This window comes from Drosophila yakuba, chromosome X, assembly GCF_016746365.2.
Source record: "Drosophila yakuba strain Tai18E2 chromosome X, Prin_Dyak_Tai18E2_2.1, whole genome shotgun sequence".
Classification (NCBI taxonomy): Eukaryota; Metazoa; Arthropoda; class Insecta; order Diptera; family Drosophilidae; genus Drosophila; species Drosophila yakuba.
The window spans coordinates 19,833,063-19,861,021 of NC_052526.2; the positions used below are offsets into that span (position 1 = coordinate 19,833,063).

At 41.8% G+C, this 27,959-nt stretch overlaps 1 protein-coding gene across 10 annotated transcripts; it reads right to left on the minus strand.

Annotated features, from left to right (window-relative positions):
* On the minus strand, positions 1-27,465 carry LOC6526046 (insulin-like growth factor 2 mRNA-binding protein 1). 10 transcript variants are annotated; one of them, XR_005562160.2, is made up of 8 exons: positions 26,018-26,572; positions 17,759-18,663; positions 3,142-3,315; positions 2,013-2,387; positions 1,230-1,959; positions 964-1,119; positions 231-897; positions 1-172 (listed from the first exon to the last, which is right to left on the minus strand). XR_005562160.2 is itself a non-coding variant. In XM_039377451.2 (8 exons), exons 3-8 carry the CDS (start codon positions 17,869-17,871, stop codon positions 532-534), a joined length of 1,914 nt encoding a protein of 637 aa, XP_039233385.1. In that variant the 5' UTR covers positions 17,872-18,663; positions 26,018-26,326; positions 27,124-27,465; the 3' UTR covers positions 1-531. The 10 variants fall into 10 exon arrangements, 9 of the variants coding, with proteins under 9 accessions (XP_039233385.1, XP_039233386.1, XP_039233384.1 ...); XM_039377451.2 differs by adding an exon at positions 27,124-27,465 and having other exon boundaries at positions 1-897; positions 26,018-26,326; XM_039377452.2 differs by lacking the exon at positions 26,018-26,572 and adding an exon at positions 27,124-27,465 and having other exon boundaries at positions 1-897.
* Between the last annotated feature and the right edge of the window lie 494 nt (positions 27,466-27,959).

Sequence of the window (27,959 nt, forward strand, 5' to 3'; positions counted from 1 at the left end):
TTTCTATTTAACATTTTCTCTTTATTTCTTAGTATGCAAATGAAGGATGTTATGGTAATTCTTGCTGTGTGACTGCTGTTGATGTTCTTCTTGTTAAAGTTGAAATTGAAATACACTGCTATGAACTAGTAGAGCTTCTTCACGCAGCTCACTTTTTGATGTGGTGGTTCCCCTATATTTATATATGTGTACAATTTTATTTATGTTACTGCTCCAGGTTGTTTGCTTACTTTTGCCGTCGCCTGTGCCAGCACAAAGGTGGCGCCTACGGTTAGCTTGTAGCTATAGGGTTGTAAATTGTTAAATTGTGGGTGGTTTTGGGTCTTGGGGTATTGAAACTTATGGGTGTGCTGTGGAGGTAGTATCAACAGTAGAAAACCCTGCCTTGGCTATTGTTGGCGCTGTCGCTGCTGCTGCTGTTGCTGGTTGCTGTTGATTTTGCTGCTACCGTTGCTGTTGCTGTTGCTGTTGCTACTGTTGCTTTTGCTGCTGCTGCTGCGGCGCCGGCTCTCCTTTGACGGTGATTCCTCCTTACTGCTGTGAGCTCGCAAGCTGCTGCTGCTGCTGAGCTGCGGCCGCAGTTGCATTGCCAGGTGGCGGCGGTGATGGCTGCTGCTGCAGCTGGTGTGTGGTCGCTGCCGTCGACGCCTGCTGCTGATGGTGTGCAGGCGGCGTCGACGATGACGACGCCGACGACACAGACTGATGATGCAATTGCGGCGGCAGTGCCTGTTGTTGGGATGGCGACTGTGGCTGCTGCTGCTGGGACCCGCTGCTCGCGGCTCCGGCTAGGCTCTGTTGCTGTTGTTGCAATTGTTCTTTGGCAGCTTTCTGTTTTTTGGTTATTGGCGGCGGATTTGTCGAAAGCATCATGGCTCGAATGCGTCGCTGGGCAGACTGAAATAAGCGTAATCGCGGCGTTAGCTTGTATGTACATGCAGCCGTCCGCATTTCGACACTTACCTGTACGCTGTAGAATGGTCCGATGATGTGCACTGGTGTCTCCTCATCTCCGCCGGACGGCGGTGCAAGGGCATGTTCCGGCAACTTGATCACACTGCCCGTCACGCGCTGCAATTCACGCACATTTTGGCCACCCTTGCCAATGATACGGCCCACCTAGATTCGCAATAAAACAAATTAGCATTACTCAAGGCATTTTGATGGTTCAAAGATTCCTTTCACCATTAGTTATAAACTAAAAAATCGCTATCTTATGAGCAATTTACCTGAGAGCTGGCCACAAGCAACTCAACCGTGAGGCGCACATCGTCCGTGCCACACATAAATCCCTCTTCGCGCATCTTCTCGAAGATCATGTACTGCGCCTTCCACTGACCCTCCGGTGTGCCAACAATCGTCACCTTGCGCTCCGTTTGTTGGTCCAGCGGCTTGTCGGCGTCGAGGGGAGCTATTTTGAGGGATGCGTTCGAGAAGCGCATAATGCTCCGGATATGCGAGCCCTTGGTGCCGATAATGGCGCCGACAGCGTTATTCGGTATATAGAGATAGGTGGTCTCCTGCAGGTCATTGGGAAAGACCGGTGGCACCACGCTAGCCGGGGTCTTGGACATGGCAAAGCTTTGACACGAGGGGAACGGCATGCTCGTATTGAAGACCATGCCGTTGCCCGGTGTCGACATCATTGCCATCGGATGGAGACCGGGAAACATGAGGCTCTGCGGTGCCATTGCCTGCAGATCGTTCTCGTAGCTCTGGCGCAGTTTGGTGCTAATCTGGTTCTCAGCACGCGACATGTTCTCAATTAATCCCTTGACCGTGATAATGCGCTCCAAGTTGAAGCTATTAATGTCGTTAATAGAGCTGACAGTGATCTTCGTATCGGTGTCCTGCATGATCCGTTTAATGGTATTGCCCGACTTGCCAATGATCCGTCCAATCAGATTGTTGTGGGCGAGTATTTTGAGGCAAATTTCACTGCAATCAGGGGTGAGTTCACTATTAGTTATTTTAATATTTGAAAATATCATATTGATAGTACAGCCACTTACCCCTTATTCGTGGAGAGGGCCTCCTGCTGCATCACTTCCAGAATGCGCTTGCAGGCATTGGTGCAGTTCTCCGGATTGCCATAGATGGTGATCGATTTCTCCAGCGATCCAACATTCTCCTTGCGATGGACGTCGACGCGAGCACGGCTCTGTTGTGTGATCGTCCTGATGGTGCTGCCCTGTCGGCCAATGATGGCGCCCACCATTTCGCTCTGCACAAGGATCCGCAGCGGAAAGTCCGCCTGGCGTCCGGGACCGGGCATTCCCGGATACGGATTACGCTGGTTACGCTGGCTACGCCGCTGATTCTTGTCCAGCTGCTCGGCATGCAGCTTGCTGCCCTCGAACTCGACACCGTTCAGACCAACAGCCGCTCTGTGTGGGAGAAGGAATGGTGGGAGAATTATTGATTAATCATGTGTTTGCCACGACAATCATGTGTCAGCTGCATTGACAGTTCTATAGAAAATTTCAGCTAATATCCCATCTAGATACGCCATGCCACACTCCAAACAAAGTACACATGTTGGTGAGGGTATGCAATTCGGTTAAAATTCAGTTTAGGGAAACGACTTCTTACGGAAATATTGCATATCTGCACCTTTACACATTTGGCTAGCGATAGAGATCCACGTAAAAGACATTCGTGGAAATGGAATGAAATCAGCAACGTTTAGTTTAAAGAAATTGTATTTACATGAATTTATCCAAATGTATCATGTTCCTTCACATTTAATTTAATTTGAGAACTGCTTGTAAACAAATTCTATGTGAAGCAATAAAAGTCCATTTTACGTATTAATGATTTGTAAAATCTTGATCAAAATTTGGAATAAACATGGCCAAATTGGATGATGGAAAAAAGTCTAAAATATGGGAATAGAGGTAGGTAGGTAAGCCACACACAACGCATCCATCCTGCACAAAGATCCCAATAATAAAGCCCCCAAGTCTTCGCATCCAAGCCCAATGAAACGATATAACTACCTATATCTAAGCCCAACACAAGACTCCCATGGAAAACCTCACAACAGAAATCAATGGTTTTTCATGGGAGATCTGAAAATCCCCTTAAAGAGATTCAATTTAGGTGAATAGTAGTTTTAGATGAGTAGTTTTGAGTATATACCTTTGCGCCTGCTCAGGATTTTCGAATGTTATATGTACTGTTTGAGTATTTTGATCCTTACTAGAAATAGCCTCACACTGTTTGACGATGCCATAGGGCTTCAGTAGCGGTTCGATGTCTTCGAAACGTGTTTGCATCGGTATGCCGCTTATTAAGATTTTTGATGTCGTAACACTGTGAAGAAAATAGCGTAAAAACACACAAGAACAAGAAAAACAAACAAACACAAAAGAAACAAAAATAGTAGTAGTTGTAGTAAGTAGAAGTAAGTGGCAGTGGTAGTGGCAGTGGTAGTGGTAGTGGTAGTGATGATAGTAGTCCAAAAACAAGAGGGACGCAAGTGGGTGAGTTGGGAGGAAAATGGGAAAATGAATTAGATAAGAAAATATATATGCGAATAAAGAAAAGTAAGTAGTAGTCGTAGTAGTAATAGTAGTATTGGTTGTAGTAGTAGTAGTAGTAGTTGTAGTAGTAGTAGTGGTAATAGTTGTTGTAGTAGTAGTAGTAGTAGAAGTAGTAGTAGTAGAAGTAGTAGTAATAGTAGTAGTAGTAATAGTAGTAGTAGTAATAGTAGTAGTAATAGTAGTAGTAGTAATAGTAGTAGTAGTAATAGTAGTAGTAGTAATAGTAGTAGTAATAGTAGTAGTAGTAATAGTAGTAGTAGTAATAGTAGTAGTAGAAGTAGCAGTAGTTAGAAGAAAGCAGTCGGTTGAAGAGAATGATGACGAGTAGGTAAACAAGTGGTGCCAGAATTAAAGAGAAAATGCTTCGAAAAATCTCTAATATCAGTCAAAACTCCGTCCCCCGTCTAGAATTTTGAAGCCTGTTTTAGCTTGAACAAGATTTTTTTATTTTTTAGATTCTTGACCAGTATTCTGGCAGCACTGAGAGAATACAGATAAAGATTAACACAAAGACAGAGCGAGATCAAGCAGCGAACTAGCATTTAAGAAGTTTTTGAGCGAGCGAGATTACAAATGATTTACATATGAATATCTTTGGGATGGCAGTGGGGATTTGGATGGATGGTTGGGCCAACATATAGATAATGTCAATATTTGAACGCTGTATGCGTTTTTGCGAGTGTATGGGAGCCGTGCAATTATCTAACATTCAAATCCAAAGCGGGGCACACAGATCACTATTGTGAGATGGAGTGCATAAAATTAGGAGAAATACTACTTGTTTCATCTACCAATAAAGATACTCCTACCCCCTAAAACAATGACGCGTCGATCCATAATCCATAGGCGGTGTTTTAAAGAAGTCTTATTTTTTGAAAACCAACTCAATTTATTTTGATTTGCCAAAAAGACTTTAAGTTTATAATCATCCTGCAGCCTTAACGGCATTGCAATAATAATGAGAAAGAGCAGAATTAAATGACCAAGCATTTTTTTCACACAAAGAAAAAATTATTAAGGTTCGAGATATTATTACAAGTATATATATAAATTTTACGTTGATGTCTAAACTTTATACGGAAAGTTTATTACATGAGAATTTACAGTTTTAAAATATAAATACTTTTTTCATTAATGTAAATGTTTCGATTTTATTTTATTTTTTTTAGTGTACCAATGTTTCCGTCTCCCGTTGTTGTTGATTTTCGAAGAGACCAAAAAAGAGAGAAAAATAAAAATAAGAACGAGAGAAGACGACGGCGAGGGCAAACACAAACGACGCCTGGAATGTTGCACATTTAATATCGTGTTTATTTTTCTTGGAAGTAATTTCTCTCCCGTCGCCACCAAGCTAACAAATAAAAAAAACACAAAAACAACAACAACAGGGCAAGAAAGCTTCCAGAGAGGAGAAGGAGAATAAGAGGGGCAAGAAGAGAAGAGAGGATCAAGGCGAGACGAGAAGAAATGGAAAAAAAGGAGAAGACGCGTGAGTTGGCTCATTTTGTTTCTTGTTTTCCCCCCCAGCGTAATCTCTTTTGCTTTTGTGAGTCTGGCACTTTTCTTAATTAACAGTTTACATTTTTTTTCGATTCTCACACACTTTGTTCGTGGTTTTAACTCCCTTTTCATGAATGATCCCTAATTAGCTGTCAAACCGCATGCGTGAATGTCAAACTGTGTACAGCTGTGTTCAAAAAAATAGTGCGACGAATAAAAATAGGTTACAACAGTAAGACTCCCAAAAATTAAGACGTATAAATGTAAATTATGAAATGCTTATTTGTTAGCTTGACGGGATATAAATTTACACATCTATCATATGCTCCTAGTAATGTAAATTACTTGATCATAGTGAAGAGAGAGAGAGCGTAGGTGAAAGATGCATTCGCATTCCGACATTCCAGCATTCCAATCCCGTTTGCCATTAACAGGCCACCCTCCGGTTTTTGTTGTTGCTGCGCTTGTTGTTTGCTATTTTCTCCACATTGCACTCCCGCTATGCTTTGACCGGTTTTTTTTCATTTTTTGTTTTTATTCGTTTATGCCAGCACATTTCTCAGGCGATTTCTCGACTTGGCGCAGTCTGTGGCGCTTTTCCAGGAAGCGCAGTCGAAACGTGGAAGAAATTCTGCCACCGTTTGCTATTTCTACTCCTCGCCTTCTTCTTGTTCATATTACTGAACTGAAAATCTTGCACTTCGATATTCCCATTCCTCCAATTCAATGGCTGTCAAACTGTTTCGAGTAACTGTAATTGTTGAGCATGCGTCACAACATCTGCTTGTGTGGTTTGTTGTTGTTTTTGTTGCTCTTGTCGATGCAAATGTCAAGTTGCAGTTCGTTGACGTTGCGTTATGTTGTTGTTGTTGTTGCGTCTAGTACACCGGCTGCATCCAATAAGAGAGGAGAGCGTATCGTTTTCTCCCGCTCCCGCTTATCTCTCTTCACCACGGCGCCCTATCTCTGTCTCACTCACACTCATTAACAACTAGTGTGTGCAACAATTTTACATTTTTGTTTTTGTTTTGTGCTGTGGTTGTTTTCATTTTACCAGGTGTGCACACATGTATGTGTGCATGTGTGTTTGTTGTTCCTTTTACCTGACATGTGACCGATTCTAAGCAAATGACCTCTGGCGCAATCACACAAACACACTCGCACACCTGGTAATGCTTTCTTGCTGTTTTCTTGTTGCGTTATCAATGAGCGGCCTTAATGCGATACAGTCGCGGGTGGAAATACAGGTATTTTGCAAATATCCTCAGTACTTAAATGGAAAATGGATCAAATATAGCTACATATTTTGAGTAATAATAAATTTATTTAATTAATATCTATACATTATTTAAACAAAACAATACGATGTCTTAATAAGATAACAATGTCTTAAGATTTTTATATAAGGAACAAGGTACATATATGAACCTAGTAGTTAACGCAGTCATAAGCAACTGATAAGACTGCAGTTGCCACTATTTTTTTGAACACAGTTGTCGCACATACAAACAACAGATGCATACACCGCCAAATCCAATCAATATATGTTTGCATGTATGGATGTGTACGCCATGCGGCGCCCTTACGTATTTATTTTTGGTTTGTTTTCTTTTTTTTTTCTTTCAGCTTTTATCTCTCTCTTATAAAAAGGCGGTGCACTGTGCACTCCCACTAATACACGTACTCAGAGACAAGCACCCACAGATGCTGCTTTATCAGTGCACACATTGCATGGCGTGTCTTTGTGTATGTGTGATGCGTTGTGTGGTTGTCTTCATCCCATCCCATTCTCTTTCGTTGTTCTTTCATTCTTTTTTGTATAATTTTTATGAATGAAAAAATCTGAAATCTGCTGGCTGATTTTGTTTCGTTCTTTTTGATTGCAACTTTCTTTTTGTCTCACGTATAAATGAATACTTGGTATCTACACTGCTCTGAATGACGCATGTGACACACACATACATACACGTACATTTGGATATATGCGAGTGGGATGTACGTTTTGTAGCATATGCATTTATGTGAGTAGTTGTTGTTCTATTTTCATGGCACATTCCACAAGTTGCTGCTGCAGGAAAAACAAATACACACACACACTATTGCGATTGCATAGACTAAGGTTAGTTTTCTCATTTTTTTCTTGCATTTTCATTTGCCAAGCTTATCTATGCATTTGCCCCCTTTCCATTATTTCTTAGCAACGCCCATGGTAAAAATAGGAAAAAAATAAAGTGCCAAAGGAATTTGTTTTGTCAACATATGAAAAAGAAAAACTTGTTTTTCAGCTTACAGCTGCACAGAAAAAAAAAATATAATTATGATGAATAACATTGTGTTACACATCGCTTTTAAACGGATATTAATCATTCCAATAGAATAATAATATATAAACGTTTTATTTATTATGCTTAAAATTTATAAAAACTGTGTGGTAAGTACTTTTGCTATCATAAACATGCTCCAGAACTTGAAAAATAACATATTGTTTTCAGTGTGAGGGGTATTTCCGTTAGAGGAAGAAACAAATAGAGAAAAAAGTGAAAGAGGGGAGGAAAAACCGAGTGGAAAGCACAAAGCTTGCATTATTGCTGGCTGGTTTGACCTAAATTGGCGAACAGTGGTGTGGGGACCACCCCCACCCAACTACCTATGTATTTCCAACGCTTCTTCTCCAAGTGGCAAATGCAACACCCACAGTGAAGCCCATCACTTGACAAACAGAACGCCCTTTGATGTAAACAACGCGAATCTGTCGCCATTAGTTTGGCATGGCGATTTTCATAATGCAACAGAAGCGGTGTCAAAACTAGCATCCCCTAATTAAAAACTGCACCTCCATTTTAATTCAAAATGTATGGGCGATTGGAGAAATTTCAATTAATCTTATCGCATATTCGCTTTTTTTTGCGATTTTCAGGGCTTTCGTGACTCATTCATAATAAAAACATTGGAAATCACGTATTTAGACATTTTTGTGCTATTACTTTAGCCGTAGTTGTAAATCATACATTCGTATCCATGACAAATTTGTTCCATTTTCTAATGCATGGGTACAACAATTGCTATGCATTTCGTTGTTTGCTGATTTATTTGTGCTTTGGCGATTACCACCATCATGCAAACGTAAACAATGCGACGAAAAGGGTGGTAAAGGAAAAACAAGATGAACGGGCGCGGAGGCTGGTTGGTCGAGAGACGAATGCAACGGTGGGCGTGGCACAGCCATATGCACCGTGGCCAGCCAATAAGAGAAAATAAACAACCAAAACGATGCTGAAGTCGAGTTTTCAAGTGCTGGACTGTATTTTATTACATACCCATATGAAAATCTAAGAAAAAGTGCAGTCACAATGAGAAAAACCAGCTCATCAGCATATTTTTTCAAAAGAATAAAATCAACATGAAAATAAATTAAGTTAAGTTGCATTTGAAGCTTGCCACATTAATATTTTGCCAAAGCAATTCAGTATTTGAAACACCTAAACAAATAAATTAGCCCATATCTTATCAAACCCAATAGACTTACAGTTGGAGTTTCCATAACTGAACCCATCTGCCACAAAAACAAATAAGTCGGAACATTATGTTTACTCTTTCAAATATACAAAATTACTATATACGATTGGAGTAGCTATACCATACCACCCCAGTTATCAAAATGTTTGTGTAAATTAAGGTTAAACGACGAAATGCAGACAACTTTCTTCCAGTTTAACTTAATGGAGAAAGAGTGATGATCAATAAATCTTATGTGTGTGCCAGATAAATCCAGATCTACGGATTCGGTGCGAGGAAAAAGGGGAGGGGTCGTGTTCGGGAGTCTTATAAATGTGATCTAGATACGCAACATATGACTTTGATGGATTCGCACCTTTTGCTCACTTGGGCATGATTGAAATTGAAGTACACATGTGCGCACAGTGGATCAAAAGTATAGTGTTTGAGCCACTTAAAGTATTTAGTGTTTACCATGGTAATGTGGGGAATTTATTTTTGGGAGGAAATGATTTGCACGCTGTTAAACTCACCGATCCAAATAGCGTATAAACGATTGTTTTTGTTGATAAAAATTGTTGTGGTTTATGTTGTTGTTGAGTCTGCTGCTATTGTTGTTGCTGTGCATTTTGTGTTTGTTTATTTGCGCTGGCCGACTGCTGAGTTTTTGTTGCTGTCGTTTTTTGTGTTTGCAGTGCAAAAGCAAAACTTTACTCTTATCTCTAAAAAGGCGATCTTCTCTCTGTTTTACTATTTTAGCGATTTTCTCACCTCCTTCCACACTCTCGCTGTTTTTTTTAACCGATCACACAATTTGGCATTGGCTTCTTCTGGTTGTTTCTTTTTGCTTTCGTATGAACTTTTTCGATTTTGTCTATTCGCACACTTCGCAAAAAAAAAACTAAGTCAAAAAAAACAGAAGAGAAGAAGGAGGAGAACGTTTATGACAAATATAATACGCACACACGCGCACCGATTGAGAATGCGGCGGAAGGGGAGATTGGGGCCCTCGCTCACTCTCACTCTTCGACGCTCTCCTCCCACTCCTTCTCCTCCTGCTACACCTCCCACCATCTTCCGTCTCACTTTCCCGATCCACGCGCTCACTTGTTAATCACACACAAAAAACTGTGTGGAAGTAGGGGCAAAAAAAACTGCTGCTGTTGCTGATATGATTTTGGTTTATTCTTTTCGTTCTTCTTTTCCTTCTCGTTTCTTTTTTTCTTTTGGTCATGCGTATGGGCTTTAATTCGCCGCTGAACTGTGATTTCTCCTGGATGCGCTGGCGTGTTCTTTTTTTTGTGTGGTATGTTTCATATTTTCCTCTACTCCTCCTTTTCAAATGACTCACTCACATAGATAGAATGCAACGCAATCGATCTCGCGGGCAGACTATACTTATCGATACTTATCGGTGAACCGTTATGTTTTTCCACTGGAAAAAACGTGTTTGGCTAATTAGCGGCCAGCATAGCAGGGCTGCCAACTGTTGCGCTTAGCGAGTTTAGTGGGAAGTAGGTCAGTTTATCTAAATTGATTTTTATTGTTGACTCTCGCGCAAGCTCTCACACACGCACATTTTCCAAGGAGAAGGAGGAGGAGTAAGAGGAAAAGAAAAGCCGGCCCAAGAATTTTGTATTTCTTCTTTTCGCGAAATGCAACAGTATTTGTGCGTGTAATAAACCGTTTTAGGACAAAAAAAAACAGAACTGCACAAAAACTACAAAACAGAAGAAGTGGCAGGGCATGGAAAAAAAATTTAGACACCTATTTTCGTTTCTTCTTTACACTCACTGTAGTTGTTGTTGCTGTTGGTTTTTAAATGCCAAATGCGTATGAGCAACAAAAAAAAAAGCGCAGCAAACGCAAGGCGCTAGTTTATTGCAACCTTTTTAATTCCTTTTTCAATTTTGCTCGCACAGAAGAACAAGGTGTGCAGGAGAAAATATAACAAAAAAAAATTTATAGCAACTGAAACAACGCACACTCACTCGCACTTATAATATTTTATAATTTTTGCCGTTTCAGTTTTTGACTTGTGAAATTAGCCGTGTGTTGTTGTAGTTATTTTTTTTAGTTGTTGCTCTTTTCTGTCGCTGTTGTTGTTGTTGTTGTGCAACTACGCCGCGCGTATTTCCGAAAAAGACGACCGCAAAATGCAGAGAGTATTTAAATACTGAGCTCAGCCAACGAACGGGAATGCGAAAATGTGAATGTGGACAAATAAAAATTTCAAAGAGAATGAGAGAGGCGAGAGTCAGTAGCCGAGCTCCAATAAGAACAACTTCGGGTTTTTCGCCCGTGTGTGTGGTGTTGTTGCTCGCGAAAAGAAGACGGCAGCAGTAGGAGGAGAAATGACCACGTTAGGCGGTTACGTGAAATGGCGTTGCCAGACAGAAGCGATTCGAAGTGAATACGGTATCTAACAGTTTTTCAAAGTGGAGTGATCCTATTAGAAAATATTTAAAGAAAAAGTTTTTGTTAAAATGCTTTCTTAACAAACAAAATTTAAAAAAATCTTATGTTTATCTTGTAATCAGCTAACACTGAAGCCAAATTTAGTGATTAGGTACATATGGTCCTTAAACCAAGTTTGTTGACATATGCAAAACATATTTTCATTTTAAAATATTTTGTATATATTGGCTTAAGTTCAGTGTTTTGAGAAAGCCCCATATGCCAAGAATAACTTTAAATAACATCAATAATACAGGTTAGTTCAATTCCGATTGCAAGTTCTAATGACATGCAGTCGAGTGTAGCACTTCCTCTCCGCGGCGCTCTCTCTTTGGTTAAAATCTTTTTTGAACAATTTATTTGGCCAACATGTGTTGACCGCAAAAGTGCCGGAATAAAGCGAAGGCAACGGTAAAAACAGTTGTAAACAGGCGGGCAACAACCCGCTTAAAGTTAATACAGAATTAAGAGGAGAGAAAAGTGAAGCGAATCGCTGATAGTGCGCAAACCCCTAGGAAATGCCAAGCACTCGCGGTCAATTGCATAGTGCCCCATTTAGAAAATATAATATTAACCGAAAAAAATTTATTTCCGCATTGTTATTCATGAACATAGAGGCTTTTACATTGAAATACGTTTCATTATATACAAAATATCTTGAAATTATGCATACATACAGTGCAGAAAAATTTGTATAAAATGGGTTTATATTTTAAACAACAATACTTTTTAGGAAAAGCGTTGTAAGAATATCATATTATTATTATATTATACATAAATGACAGTATCTTTAAAGATGTTTGCTATCGCACGCAAATGAAGATCGCGAAAGCTTTCGCTAAGCTTTGCATCTCGACGTAGAAACCGAGCAAAGCTTTTTCAGCAGCTGTCGACTTGAACGCGAATGCGAATCGAATTGAAACGATTCGATTCAAATGGAAATAAAGGGAAAGAAGCGGTAATGGGGGTATTCGCAACCCTTAGTCGGTGAAATGCTTTCTTCACTCACGGTGGCGCACAAATAAAACAAGCAATGGGCTAGACAGGAAGAGGACAGGATCGGGATGGCGGATCGGGATCGAGATCGAGATCAGGAACAGGACCCTATCAGCCAATTTCGAGGTCCTACCTGCGTGTCGAAGAACACGCCACGATCACGGGGATCTTAAAGATCAGCGGGAAGACTCGAAGACACGAAAAGGGTTGGTTTCTCCTTTTTGGCTGTCCTGCCGGCCGATCGCAACTGGCAGCTGGTGTTGAAACGAAAAGAAAGTGGTCCTAACGGAGGAAGAAAGTCCTGGAAAGGTGTCCTCGTCCCTTTCCGCCCCCGCCTCCTCTGCCACGTGTACCGGAACAACAGTTGCTATCCCCTAGTGCGGTGCCCGCAGGTCGATGGCAATAAGCCAGGACAATAGCACTGCCGGATCACAAGAACATAAAGTCGGAAACCTATATTACTCTTGTAAGGTAGTTCTTAATTATTATTGATGAGCTCCACATTTCAGTTAGTATGTAGTTTTTGTTGTTTGCTCTATTTGTTAAACTATGAATGTTAAGAACATAAATAGTATGGTATAAATATGCTTCCTCTTAAAAAAAAATGTATAATAATGTTTGTCTACCTCTCGGCTCTACTAATTCCATCTGGGATTAAAGGTATTTCCATATGCACATTGTATATCTTGAGATACTTTTCAAGTTCAATACGGGTACGTTGGAATGAGAAATTCTCGCGCCATCTCCTTCGCTCCAATCTTGCCACCTCTCTCTCTCTCTTGCCATGTACAAAAAATCAGAGGAACGTGTGTTTGTGGCTCCTTATTTTTTGTACTTTTTTGTTTTTTCTTGATTTTGGTTTGGTTTTGGTTTTGGTTTTGGAAAACTAAGCCAGCAGTAACACGAATCTTCAGATCTGCCATACCTCGCTATTCTCTCCTTCTCTTTCGCTCATGTAGTCCGAACGCTGCGCATGTGTGCGTTGTCGTTCGAATTCTTGGAAATTTCTAATGAACACAAGCACAAAAAGGAGCACACAAAAATGTGGTAGAAAATAAGAAGAACAAGAAGACGAAAAGAACAGCAAGAATTTGTCGCAAAAGAGTGGGAACGAGACGGGGTAGGAGGAAGACTGGGGAAGGAAGATGATTCGAAATTAGATGCAACATATTCGATCTTCGATTATCGATAGCTTGCTAATCGGAATGCAATGCTGTTATATGCTGCATATGCAAAGGCTTAAAGGACTATTTACATATGAACACATATGCAGCCTTTTAATGTTCATATAATTTACATACATACGTACTCACTATTACAACTGAAGACTAAACTGAATTAAAGACTCTATCTGGAGTGAAACCCTTTCAAATGGAAGCAAAAGGATATCTTTAATGGCCTCCTAAGCGAGCGTCGAATGCTTAACCTGGTTACAGCATCACCTTGAAATTAGGGCAGGCCAAGACTGTGCTCTTGTTTTGTACCTGAACTCCCACGTACACACAGAAACACACATTGTGTGTGACTACCTGTCTACCTGGCGTAGGAGTTCAACAAAAAATATGTGCATCCTGTTTGCTGTCCAAACGATTTGCCAAAGTCGGTGTCCTTCTGCTCTTCCGCTGTGCAACAACTTCAACTTCCAGCAATAGCAGTTCGCAATTCGCAATTCACAATTCACAATTCACAAATCGTTATTCGTAAATCGCAGCAGCGGAAATTTGGCGGGCCACGCCTTACCCAGCCTCCCCCATCCCCCATCCCCCGCCGCCACCTCCCCGCAAGTCTCCGTTTCAACTAACCCAACAAACCCAATATGGGCCACAGAGCAGATTTTGTTGTTTTTGGACAAATGTAGGTAAAGTGCACCCGCCTCCCCCGCACATCCCATAGTACTCGATTTCATTCATTTGATTCTATACAACGGAGATACACTGTGCAAATCACTGCGAGATTCCAATTCAGAAGTAGTATTTTTATGGGAACTACTTACAAATGCATATGTGGAAAACCTAAAAGCTAGACATCGGAAAGTTATGAGAAACAATTGGACTAGTTTTCTACGAAATATTGATAGAACCAATCACGCTTCTATTAACATTAATAGAGATAAGTTATGGTTGACTATCTGGGCTTCGTTCAGTGCATGATCATCACTCTATATGTGCACATGAGAACATGAGCGTGGTCTCATGTGAATCGGGTTTTGGCTCGATTTTGGCTGGCTTTGTGGAGTGACGAGTGACGACAAAGGCGGGGGCGATCGGTATGAATGGAGCGATAAACCAAGGTCAGGCCTTTGATTCTTTGATTTGAGAAGGAGAGCGAGCAGCTGTTGCTCTAAGCTTGGCTAGATCGCGATCGCATCCAATGCTACCCCCAAACTGAATGGAATCGAATCGAATAGAATGGAATGGCACAAACACACAGGGGCGGCGGCCTTCTGTGCCCAAGGAGCTCTACTAATTTGACTGTCAATCAAAAAAGGCGAGCAGGAGCAGCAGCAGCAGCAGCAGCAGCAGGATCAGCAGGATCACGAAAGCAAGCACCACGAAGGACTCCCTGCCAGTTGATAATCGATGGGAATCAAATTTGCTGCTGGCTTCCAGAAAGTCTGCAGCTCCTTCCACTTCGTCTAAGTGGCAGAGGCGCAGATACAGATACGCAGAGGCGCAGATACAGATACGCAGATACGCAGATACAGATACAGATGGCGATGGCGAGATGTTGAACAGCAAAAGGGTTGCGATTAGAAGCTGGAGCGGACAAAAAAATAAGACAGCAAAGTGGCAAAGGACAAATTGGCAAGCAGCCTCAATTCCCTGCCCCTCCCCATCTGCAAGTGAACAAACATTAGAAGCAGGGGCAGCCTCTTGTATAATTAAAAATGTTTGAGCGCGCACTCGCAGCAAAAAGAGAGCGAGTTGGAAATATGAGAAACGTGTTTTGCGTTTTGCGACTAGAAAATGAACAAACACGAGGGGCAAACTCATATAAATATATATATATATATATATATCTATATAGATATATATGGACATATATAAGAAGCAAGAAAAAAAAAACAATGAAGCGGGCAGGAAAGCCCCTAAACTCAGCCAAAATCATATTTCCAACCGCCAACTCTCCTGAGAAACCTGATCATGAGATCACCAACACACAAACAACGAGCCAACAGATTCCAGAGATGAGATCTCATCTCTCGATCGCTGGCGTTCTGGGTCAACCCTTCGTTTCTAAGCAAAATCCCAAGCCAAAGACCACGACCAAGTCCAAGTCCAAATTAGAGCCAAAGCAGAGCCAAAGCAGAGCCAAAGCAAAGCCATAGCAAAGCCAAAGCAAAGCAAAAGCAACGTAAAAGCAAATCAAAGCTGGCGAAAGATATGCCTCCTGTGGCAGCGGCATGTTTCCTTTGGCGGATTAAACCAATTGCTACAGAAAAAGATTTCGTTGTCTTTCGTTGCCGTTGATGCTGCTGCTGTTTTGTGAGATTCTTTTTGGTCTCGCAGATTCATATTATTTCGTATATTTGCCACCACGCTGTTGCTGCTGCTGCTGTTTTGTTTACTTTGCATTCCTGCAGGAAATTAGTTAGGATTTTTTCCTTTTCTTTCCTTTCATGTATTTTTCTTTTTTTTTTGCCTACCAGCTTAGCAGTTGTTGCAACAAGCAGCTTAACACGCAACAAGCTGTGCCGCAGAGGCATCGCAATCCGCATCTCAAGAAATGCATTCATCCTAAGACATCCGGGATGATTTCTGCTTAGAACGTTTAGTATAGCAAGTTATCAAATAGTCATCAGAGAGTCATCGCATCTTCAGCAAGCATCTATGATGCTCTTATTCTAACATATCGATTACCATTAGAACTAAAGTTCAAGATGATATAGGGGTTTCGCCAAAAAAAGGAGCATACTGCAATGCACTTCATATGTTGCAACTGCATATCTTAATTTGAAAATATTTGTTGAAAGTAAAGTCCACGCCACATAACACTGTGAATGCTGAACTTTGAAATACTGTTACATTGAAAGTTTAGTCCTTTGAACACTATTATAATCCTTTTCGGTCATGTAGTTGCTACTGGTCTCCAAGATACCCTTTTTAACATCAGCACGGCGAAGACAACGATAAAAAAATATAATCTGTTTAGGAGGTGCAACACAAACATTATCTTTTGGCCCCCTGAGCTGCTGGGTCGAACTTCGATCTGTCCTTCATTGATCTTGTTGCACCTCCTCCTCCTTCTCTTGCTCCTTTTACCCTTCTCCTCCTCCTCTTCGAGGGAGCAATCCTGCCCAGGAGCATGCTAAGTGAGTTCCTCCTAACCCTTCTATTCCGATGATGTTGCAGTTGCTCCTGTTCGAGCAGCGTGCGGCAAGTATATCAATTCTGTCAGATCGGGGGTTGGCCGAGAAATCCTAAGGATCAGAGGATCGCCGGATCGGAGGATCTTAGGATCTTAGGATCGTAGGATCGGAGGATCAGGGGGAACATAGAGGCTGGGTTGAGCCGTGAGGCGAGGGGCGAGACAGGTAGTGGCGACTGCGCTTCCCGGGCCTTTTTTTATGCGACAATGATGATGGTTTCGCCTACCCCGCTACCCCGCTACCCCTCTACCCCGCTACCAGCTTGTTCCATGCCGCTCAGTGTTTACTTACACCACTTGAGCTTGGCTCGAGGGGGGAACTTGACGAGGGTCGGAGGATCCTCAGCATCCTAAGGTCCTCCCTGAGAGCCAATTTTTTTCTTCTTGCTGCTTTTGCATAGTTTCATAGTTTTTATTCCCTCTTTTTTTTATTATTATTATTTTTTTTTGGCCTCCTGTCTCCCGGTGATATGCCCAATTTATCACAGGAAATTAGCTGCTATTTAGCAGCGTTGTATGTCCAAAAGGGGGGTGTTAGGGTGGCAAAAAAGTAGGAGGGCCATCGCATGAGGGGCAAACTTCATGTTATTTGGCGTGATAATTTGTGCAATTGTGGATTGCCTGTGTGCAGGGCAGATTGCAGATCACAGATCGTAGATCTCAGATCTCAGATCTCAGATCGCAGTATCTCAAATTCAGATTCAAATTCAGATTCAAATTCAGATTTAAATTCAGTTTCCCCGCCCGAGAATCGTAGCACATTTATTTGCCCTCCGGGTTTCCCATTACGCCTGAGAGCCTCAAATGTTCCTAAGCTTTCCCTTTCCCTTTTCCATTTGTTTTTTGTGTGTTGTTTGATGCCCAAAACCTTGGAGGGGCGCATCGAATCGCGACCAAGGCGTATATAACCATATAAAACCATTGGGCGCCATTTTCGCCCAACTTGGATGAGCAGTTACCCAACTAACTGATCTGATCTGAACTGATCTGAATTCATATGAGTCGATTCGATTCGATTCGATTCGATGCGGGGTAAGAGTATCGGATTTCTAAGTGGTTGGTAGGTACATTACATACGTATGTGAATGGTGGGTGGTGGGTGGGTTGTGGCTCAAAACCCGCACTAAAAAGCTAAAAAGCTAAAAAGCATCATACAACAAACTACAAAAAGCTACATCAAGATCAATGAAAGATGGCAGGAATATACATATGTATTTTTTGGGTGGGCGTGAGAATGTTTTCAAAGGTTTTCTGAGGGAGGGGTGGGGGAAAGGGGGGGGGTGTGTGTGTGGGAGTTTTGGATAGAGAAAGGCCTTGTGCGATCTGTTTTTCGATCTGTTCTAAACAGGAATGATAGTACATAGTAGATAAGGCATTGGGATGGGGGTGGTACATACCTTGAGGTGCCAGCACCTTCCAACTGCTGTCGATCCAGTGGCGGATCGAAGATCTGTTCACGATCCTCCTTTGAGAGTTCCAGGTCGGCGAATTGATCCAGTTCGGATGCCATTTTCGGTAGCTCTTTTTTTGCTTTTGCTTTTTGGTTTTTGGTGTGCGTGTGTTGTTTCTTGGTGGTTTACCTTAGGCGTTGTTGGTGAGTCGATCGATCGGATATATGCACTCTAGATATAAATATATATATATCTATATCTATATCTATATCTCTATCTCTATATGCCTGACTGAAACCGAAGTTGTGCAAAAAATCGCTGGTCGAACACTTTACAATTTGATTTGGTCGCGAATCGGATCCGGATCGCTTTTGAAATATTTCAATATATATGTTTTGTATTTTTAAGCTTGTCTTCGTTTAACTCCTGCTTTTAACTCTGCTTCGTTTCGGATGTTACGTGTGGAATGATGACTTTTTGAATTTAGCGCGCTCAATTACTTGATTTACTCATATCCTTGACGGAATTTACAATTTGTATTTAGGGTTTTTTTGTTGTTGTTGTTTTCTTTTTTAATATTTTTGGTAATTTTCTTTTCTTTTTGCCGAGTCGAAACTTTCGCTGACCTTTGCTGAACCGGTGTGAAAAAAAAGCGTTTGTCAGTGGTTTTGGTTTTAAAGTCGCGTTTGCATTTCTTATTTTGGATTTTTTTCACGGGCCTTTGCAACTGTCTTTTACGATTTGAATTTAAACTTTTGGTGTTTTTTTTTGTTCTCGAAACTTGGTTGTGCGTTGCGTTTTAATTTTTTTGCTTTACTCGTCCTTTTTGTGGGCTTCAAAAAAATTGTTACATTAGTGGTATTTTGTTTTTGTTTGTTTTTGGTGTCAATTGGGCCAAAAAAAAGAGTTATCTGTGAAAGAGACGGGGAAAATGCAATTAGTTCTGTGGGGTCATTTTCGGGTGAGAGGGGGGCGCTGAGAGTTAAGCGCGCCCACGAAAGGTTTAAACATTAACAGCTGTTGCGATCGCCGGCCGGCAAAGCGTCAGCTTTCTTTTTCGGCGTTTTGCTTTCGTCATCAGTGGGAGAGAGAAAGAGCCACCGGGAGAGAGTGAGTTATTAAATGAAAAAGAGAGAGAGAGAGTGCGCGGAGGCGGGTGCGGGGGCATTAGAAGTAAGTAGAAGAGATTTATGCGGGAGAGAGCGGCCAACAAAAAAAAGAAAAAAGAGAGAGCTTTTTTCGTCATGTTGACTTTGATCTTGGCTCTCGTGTTGTGTGTGTGCGTGAGTGTTGCTGTTGGCATTTTTTTGGCTTTGTTTTATTTCATTTCTTTTTTTTTTTTTGGTGGTGAATAAGTAGGCGAAAGAAAATAAACTATTTCGCATATGGCCCAAAAATTGCGGAAATTTTCTGACTGTCGTTTGTTGTGTTTCTTTCTGTCTGTTGGCTTACTTTTTATGTGTTGCTGTCGAATGTGTTGTTTTTAATTTGTAAAGTTAGTTTTTGGTGTTTCTTTTTTCGCGCAGTGGAAAGTGGAGCTTTGCAGATGATGTCAGAGTGCCTTCGAAAAAAAAAACAAAAAATCTTCTTGTTGGTGCGCGATTTTGTGTTTGTTTTGTTTGAAATGCGGGAAAACACATTCTGTTTTGTTCGTTCGGAAAATGGAAAATGTTATCAAGAAAAATAAGAAAAAAGACAATCCTTGTTGTTGTTGCCAACACATGCACAGACTCACACATACACCTACACACACTCAGACAATGAGAAGAGCACGGAGGGGCAAAGGAAAAAAGCAAAGGCAAACGAATTAAAGTCAAAGTCAAAAAATATGCCACGAAAAAAGTAGCAGCAGCAGCAACAAAAAAATACACATAGAAACCCCCCACAAGCCCCCGTTATTCACCACCCCTTCCTATTTCTTTATTCTTCTTCTTTCTCTTCTAGTTTTCTTTTCTATTTTCCTTTTTGGTGTTGTAGTGTGGGGGGAATGGGGGGCTGGCAGAGAGAGGAGGTTTTCTCAGTGGAGATGATAGTTTATAACGGCGGATTCGTTAGTTGCTTCGTTTCGTTTTCGTTTCCGTTATCCGTGTATCCAAGTATCCGTGGCGCGCAAAACGGAAAATGGCAAAAAAAAAAAAAAAAAAAAAAAATGGCACGGCGGTCACAAAATATTAAAATAATGTGTAACACAGAGAAAAAATTGATTCAAGGCTGCTGGTTTTGGTTTTAGCTTTAGCTGCTGCTGCTTCTTCTCTTCTGGTTTAATTTGTTGGTGCTTTTCGTTTGGCTATTTTTTCTCTTGTTTTTCATTATTTGTTGGCTTTGTACAATTTCTTTCTGGCTGTTTTTTATTTGATTTTAATTCTTTCTTTTTTCTTTTGATTATTTGGAGCAGCCCGCGAGTCGCGACGCTACGTTGCTTACAGTTAGGAGCGTTTTCAGACACTGAACTGCCGACCGAGCGCACGGCCGCAGTTTCACTCGAAAATTCACATTTTTTTTCTCCGCTGCCGAAATTCCTAAACACAGATACGAAACACACGCACACACCGATGCGAAACTCAACACAAACACAAGCACACACACACACATAGGCAAGGCAGCGGAGAGGAGAAGCAAAAGCAAAAGGCAAAAGACCAAGAAACCGCGTGCATTAGTATCTGTGTGTGCGTTACGGATTGCCGAAAATTTTCGGCGAGTGTTTTCTGAGCCGAGTGAGTGTAAGTGTGAGTGTGGGGAAGTGAGTAGGTGAGCGAGTGAGTGTGAGTGCGAGCGAGGTGGCGTGTGTTGAGTGGCTCCAATGTCTTCTTCTTGCCTCCATCGCTTTTCGGAAATTGATAAAAGCGGTAATTAAAGCCAACAATGAGACAGATGAAATCTAAAATGGTGGCTTAGTTCACTTGGGTTATCAGCAAAGCACCGCCATTCGCAGATCCTGAGATATTCGCACTTAGTTATAGTATCTATGCATTAACCCCAGATGGAAATTGGTCATGGGTTAATAGAGCGGAATATTCTTAAGGTACTTGCAAAGACCTAGCATTCGCATTTTACATGATTATTTAAATGAATAGTTATTTCTTGGATTATTCATACCCAAACAGGGCGGGAATGGTTTACACTTGTGCAATTGTATGTAGGAATAATTGTAAACGTATCTTTTATACAGTTCTAGAATAGTAAGGATCTACTGAAATATTAATGAGACAAGATACAAATCGTTGTTAAGCTCCAAATCTAAATAGCATTCACCAAACACCTTAAGAATTTCAAAAGTAACTTACTACATTTACTTTGAATTATTACATTTTGGAGACAGTATTTAATGAATACTTTAACTAATAGAAGTTAATGATATTTTGACATTTAAATTTAGATAAACAAGGCTTTAACTTATAGGCTCTTTGGGAGGTTTATTAAAAGAAGCTTTTCATTTTGTTTGTCTTGAGAACGTTTAAACAGGTTCTGGTTTGCTCAAAATATTAATAAACTAAATATTCTGCATAAGTGTAAGACTTCGCTGTTAAGAAGAGAACAAGCTTTAGAGTTTCATTAGAAACATAATACTGGAAAAACTACACGTTCTATAGTAACAACAATAAGGGATCTTAATGCATCAGGCCTAAAAGTTCTGTTCAAAAACACGAGTTGCTTATATTAGTCCATGGCATTTAGAACGTTAACAGTTGTAGGAACGGGGTCTTATAGCCTGAATACTGGATTATGGATGTTCTAGCTATGGAAGTTGGACTGTATGAGGAATTCCTGTCGCCCCACTCTTCTCTTCTCTCTCATAAAAAAACTCACTCGAAAAAGCGGCTCAGAAAAGACGCGCGTGTGTTGCCCTCGCTCCATGTCCCCCCCCACCTCTCCGCCCTTCCCACCATGCTCCACCGCCCAAAAGTAACTGAACTTAAAGGAGCGCGTGCGAGTGAGATGCACAACGTAGCCAGGATTGCTCTCGCTCGCTCGTTGTTATAACGCTGCCGGCGTCGACGTCGACGCTGACTGCGCCGCTGGCGTTGCCAAAAAACGAAGCACACATGGATACACACATACACATCTATAAGCTTGCGAGGTGTCCAAGTGTGAGTGCGTGTGTGTGTGTGTGTGTGAGTGTGGCGATGACGACGGCGCTTAAGCTCTGGAAACTGAAAACCGAAAAGGAAGAAGGAAGCGGCAAAAGGAAGTGAACTGCGAGCACACAATAGCTGCTCGGTATACCGGCGTTCTTGTTGCTGCTGGCTGCTTTTTTCCTTCTTTTTTTTCCTTTCTTTTCTAAGAGAAAAAAAAGCAACGCAAAAAGCAACCGAAAAATTGAAAAACGAAATGCGAGCGTTAAGCGAACGGGGGGGGGAAGCGGGAAATGCGGTATGGATAGCGGGAGGGGGGGATTGTGTTAGATGTGGAAGGACACTTAAAGCGAGTTTCACAAAGAATCCTAGTTGTGGGAGGGGGGCGATGAGAGGGAGAGTGAAAGGGGGGGGGGGGTTGGGGTGTCCTTGAGCCACAAGTTCAAGTCCAAAGCTGCGATTAGCGGTGAAAAGTTTAGACCAAGCGACAAAACTTAGTAGCCAAGGACATACTAAACAGTCACGTTCTCCACTTGCACTCAATACAAATATTCAAATATATGTTTGTAAAAAGGAATTCCATCTATCACAATTATAATAAGCAAAACTTTCAACGATTTGGCAACTTTATTGAAATACAAGTACTATTTGAAACTGAAGCTGTTTTCTAAACTGAAGAAATATAGTTTGAAAATCAACTACATTGGAAAGTATGGAAATAATAACTTATCTGTGTCACCATACACTTATCTAGTAACTTTGCAGTAACCATCTTTATATAGGTATATCATATAACCATCATATCATTATATTACCATCAACAAGGCTATTTAATATAAAATGCTTAAGCCCACTATCCAATATTAGAGGCTGAATCCAGTTAACATCCTTATTATCCTTTCAAACGCAACTAAAGAGGATATAATCATTACACGCAATGTGTTGAAATGACTTTAAATTGCTGCATCCTTCCTTGCCGCTTTTATAGATGCATTCGGTGGGTCGTCGTCTGGTTCTGTCAGCTCACTTGTTGCATGCAACATTGCACTCTGACCTTCTTTAGTTGTACGTCAGCGAGCCACCACCCCCCCTAGCACCCTTTGCCATCTTAAGGTCCCTGCACGCGTCGCAATCAAAACAGAAAATCAGAATCGCAATCAGAATCGGGAGGGTAAAGGAGGGTAGGGGCCAGGAAGGAGGAAAGGGTCCAGGGTTAAAGGAGCAAAAGGAGCAAAAGGAGCGAAAGGAGCAAAAGGATGCACGATGCAGCGGCAGCGGCAGCGGCAGCAATTGCAGTTGTTGAAGGTGACATTAATTGACGTTTAATAGGCCTCATCTCGCGCCGAAAGGATACAAGGGTGCAGGATCAAGGATGCAGGGATGCAGGGATGCAGGGATGCAAGGATGCAAAGGGTGCGGCGGGTAGGTTGCCTGGGTTGGTACATGGTTTAAATTAGTTCTACCCCTCTACGCCAGCCACTTGAATGCGATTGAATCCTTCCTGAGCACCGAACAACACTTCCTGGCATCCGGCATCCTCCTCCTTTTCCCCTTTTCCCCTTTTCCCCTTCCATTGCACTCCTTTTTCATTCCATTTCAGCCGCGACAAGCCAATTAGAGGTGGCGAGGCTTGTAAAGCTTTTGTGTCCTTTGCCAGCAATTTGCAACAAAAGTGCAACGGCGTCAAGGGTATCGACACAACTCACAACACAACACAGCATACAACAACCACCACCGCCAGCAGCAACATCGGCAGCAAAACATAAACAAGCTAACGCTCTCGAGGGGTGGCGACTCCTGCGGTTGCAACATCATCCTGCCAAAGGTTATAACCCCCGTGGTGGGCGGGCTTGACCTCCACCTCTGCACCCCCCTCCACCCCTCTTAGCGCTCTTAGTCCTTTTTTGCAACCGGCGGCAAATGGCGAACGCCTGTTGCAGTTGCACTTTTTGCTGCTCCATTTTACGCACAACGAATGGAAAATGGCGCGCGCGCAGCAAAGTGCAGCACAGCAACCCCTCGAAAGTATGCAACGCCAGCAGGCCTAACCACCCACTTGCTCCCAACCCATCGCCCCCACATGCATGCAATATGAGTGCAAGAGATAGAGAGAGATAGAGAGAGAGAGAGAGGGAGAGAGAGTATGGGGGGGAAGGAAAAAAGGACATTCGTCCTGCGAATAACATCGTCGAGAGCTATGTGAGTGCGTCCGTTTGAGTCCGTCCACTTAGCCACTGGGTGGGTGTGATTGGGGTTTTGGGCTTTGGGCTTTGGGTTATGTGTTATGGGTGGTGCTCGGTGGTTCAGTGGCTCTGTGGCTCAGTGGTTGATTACAATTCTACCGACTGCAATGGCGAACGCAGTGAAACGTGATTGAGATGCACACGAACCGTACGGATGCATGCAAAAAAGGATTCGTGTCCTGCAGGATTCTTGAGAAGGTGATTTCATTTCCTTGCGGCTTCCGTTTCATGTAACTTATCAGTACTTATTATGAGTCTTTGCATATTTTTGAGGTATAAGAAACCATTTAGCAACATACTTTTATCCATTGTGAATACCACTATACTAAAATATAGCGATATTTCAAACGCTTCACATCAAACCACTATTTATCCGGTTAACTTCGGCGATATCCTGACTCTGCCGCACACAGTCGACAGTCGACACACCGACAAAACAGGACATTAAACAATCGAATGAGGAGGCATGCCGGCGAAGAGGTTCGGATGGGGTTCGAGGAGCTCTCTCGTTTGGCTACAGGACACCTTTAAGGACTAGATAAGCAGTGCCCAAGGGAGGAGCAGACGGATGAGCGGCAGCCAGGCAGCCAGGCAACAAGGAATCCAGGAATCCAGGCAGCGAGGAGCAGGCAACAGCTGCGAAAGCTGCCTGCCTGCCTACCTAAGCTTTCTTAGAGAACTGCCTCAAGGACATGCCGCGTCACAAGGAGCGCACTAGCGAGGTACAGTTGCCTCAAATAGAACGAGATAGACGATCGACGGATACCGCCGAGTGCGAATGCAGATTGATGTCTATCTAAGAATACCCCAAAAATACGCTGCTAGCGGAGGCCTAACATCCCCAAACGTAAGATGCACGTGGACGTTACATAAGACTCGAGGTGAGCACCCTTTTCTTTTACTAATGGGGGTGGTTGGTGGTTGGCATTTTAAGATAAAATACAGCTTTGTAAGGAACGAAATGGTTGGCATCTTAAGATAAAATACAGCCTTGTAAGGAACGAAATCTATTCAAGGCAAAGAAGTGGAATTTATAAATGAAATAAGGGTTAACTTGGCACTAAAAGGAGCACTTAACTATTTGAAAAAGGAAGAACGTTATAGATCTATACTTAAGAATCAAGCCTAAGATATAAAGGAAGTTTAATGTGAGGAAGTTTAGAAGAATCTTATAGCTGCGAAGCATCCCGCCCATTTAAAAACTTCGCATCTGAAAGATACAAGCCACCCTCCGAATTGCGAAACGGAATTCGACCAAACTGGCCCCTATTTCTTTGTCAGTCTGCTTCTAATTTTGGCCCCACCGACCTATTGCTATCTCTAGCGCACACTGTTTCACTCTCTCTTTCTTTCAGCGGCTGTTGAACTTTAAAATTGATCCGATTTTATTCGCATCTTCAATGGATTTCGCCTCACTTGAGAATGTATTAAATTTAGAAGCAGACGAGCCAGATTAGAATGAGGAAGAGAAGAACAGGAGCAGGGGGGGGTGGGGGAGGGGGGTAGGGAAACCAGAAGGAGGGGGCGGGGGGTGAAAGGCGGGACAGACGCTTCATTCATGCCACGCGCATCTTGCGCTGTCGACATTTAAAATAGACGCCAAACACGCAACCTCTGCGTTCAACTACAGGGGAGCCTCTTCAAACGAAGCCGCTTATATGCTGAACCATTTATTATCCCATTTAGGGAGCACTCCCTGTATATGAATGAAGGAAAGACACAGGAACTTGCTAACTTATTGCAATTAATTGATCTTCGTTCGAAGAGATCTTGAAATCTTCAGATCTTGAGCAAGTTTAATAATATGTTGTAATATGATTTCACTTGGAAAAACAAATCACAATGTAATCTTTTTATCTAAGTTATCTTTTCAAAATACGCAATAGGAGCATAAGTTGTTATTTCCCAATTAGTTACATCGAAATATCCCGACAGAAAAGGATACTTACGGATTCAATGGCACGCAATTGCACTGCTTAACATCGATTGATTGATAGAATGTCTGTGGAAAGTGCTTAAGATTGAGTTGCTTGATTGATGCTGCAGAGATCTCTGTTCCTTGCTATTGAGTCTTAGTTCAGGTTACCAATTTGTTATCTGGTTATCTAGTTATCTGGTTGCGGATCAACCGTCATCGATGGACTTCGCTGGCTAAGAGATGTTTTTCAAGATCGTCAGGCTTTGGCTTTGAAAGTTTTGAAAGTTGAGCTGGGCGGAGATTTCCTGAGAGGATCGAGAGTCCTGGGGCTTTTGTGTTCCTATAGATCAGAATTCACCAGATTATATATGGATCACTACCTAGTAGTACCTAGTTAAAGCTAAATTGGCTCGGTCTTTCGCCTTATATTGCTTTTGTTTGCTTTTTTACATATATGGGTGTGTTGCTTGTTGTTTTTTCCGGTATCTTGTCTTGTTGTGGATCGTGTGAGTGTATATTTTTGATTTTGGGTAATTTTTTGATTTTTTTATGTTGAGCGAGAAAAAATTTGAAACTGAATTGTGGGAAAAGTGAAAATTTGTATGGGCCTTTTTGGCAGCTGCGATTGACAGCAATGCCAATGGTGTCCAAGATTTTGGGATATCCAATAATGGAATATATTTGCAATAGTACTAGCCACAAGCTAAAGCATGAAATACAGTTTTGGTTCAAGAAATCGTTTAAAAAAACAAAAAAAACTGTCAAAAGGGAATTATTTGGAAATACTTAGATTGAAAATCTTTTATCCCAAATGAGTTTGCAATGGATTTTGCTATTAATTGATTTTGGCAGGAAGTTACTTTTTTTGTTGGCTTGTTTTCGCTGTCAATGTGGATTTTATTTTATTGGGTTTCGTTATTGATTTTTGCGTAGGTGACAACTCTGTGTGTGGGTGGCTTTGGGTGGGCGCTGGATGGTGTGGGTGCGAGCGAGACGGCAGCAGATGCGTGAGTGCGTACAAAGTAAGGCTGAAAAACACTCCCTCCCATTCCTGTTCCCACTCCCTCTCTCTCTATCTCCCTCTCTCTCTCTCTCTCTTTCTGGGTCGGTATCTCCTTTTCTCTTTCTTGCACTTACACTTTGGTGTTTTTGTAAAAACCTCAAGAATTCTTGTCGAATTTTTGCTTGTTATTCTTAGATTTTTCACTATTATTTACGCTTTTCTCATCGCTTTTCACTTGATTTTTTTGTTTCAATCTTTTTACGTGCTTTGTCACTTTTTGCTCATACAAGAAAAAACAACAAAAATCGCAAATGGCGGCGGCGTTTGCATCCGTATCCGTATCTGTATCTGAATCTGAATGTGAATGTGAATGTGATTGTGAATCCAAATAACTATATCTCGATAGCTGTGCGGCGTGAGCTATTGACTATTAACTATTTAACTGCGAACTGTGAGCTGAGAGTCGAGAGTCGAACGAACTGACGCAACGGCGACGAGTGAACTGCCTGCCTGCCGGATATACGGATCCCAATTTCCAAGGTGTATGCTCAGCGCGTCGATGAAAATGCGAGGAAAACTCTGCTCTGCTCTGCTCTGCTCTGCTCTCAGGACCTCTGCCGCAGCGCTGTAGCAGCGGCGTGGGCATTGGCGTTGGCGTCGCATTTTCCCACCCATCCAAAACAGTGAAAGTTGTAAACCAAAATGGCTGACCCTGCTCCTTGGCATATTTGTATCTGTATCTGTAACTGTATCCGTCTCTGTATTCGTATCTGTATCTCTGTGTGTGTGTGTGTGTGCAAGCGTCTATCCACATTATCCGCTTTAAAGGGCAGCAGCCGTCTTACACCACACTCACTCTAAACAGTCGACGACCACTTTAAAATTAAGATTAAGTTAAGAAAAAGGTATGCTTTCATAAGCTATTGATTTATGCCTGTAAACTTGGTTAAATTACTTATAAATTAGTCCT

Coding starts and splice junctions, on each gene's coding strand:
- LOC6526046 (XM_039377452.2), bottom strand. CDS start 17,871: ATGGCATCCGAACTGGATCAATTCGCCGACCTGGAACTCTCAAAGGAG. Junction 2,388..3,141: donor AATCCTGAGCAGGCGCAAAG/GTATATACTCAA, acceptor TCTCCCACACAG/AGCGGCTGTTGGTCTGAACG. Junction 898..963: donor GACCATTCTACAGCGTACAG/GTAAGTGTCGAA, acceptor CGCTTATTTCAG/TCTGCCCAGCGACGCATTCG.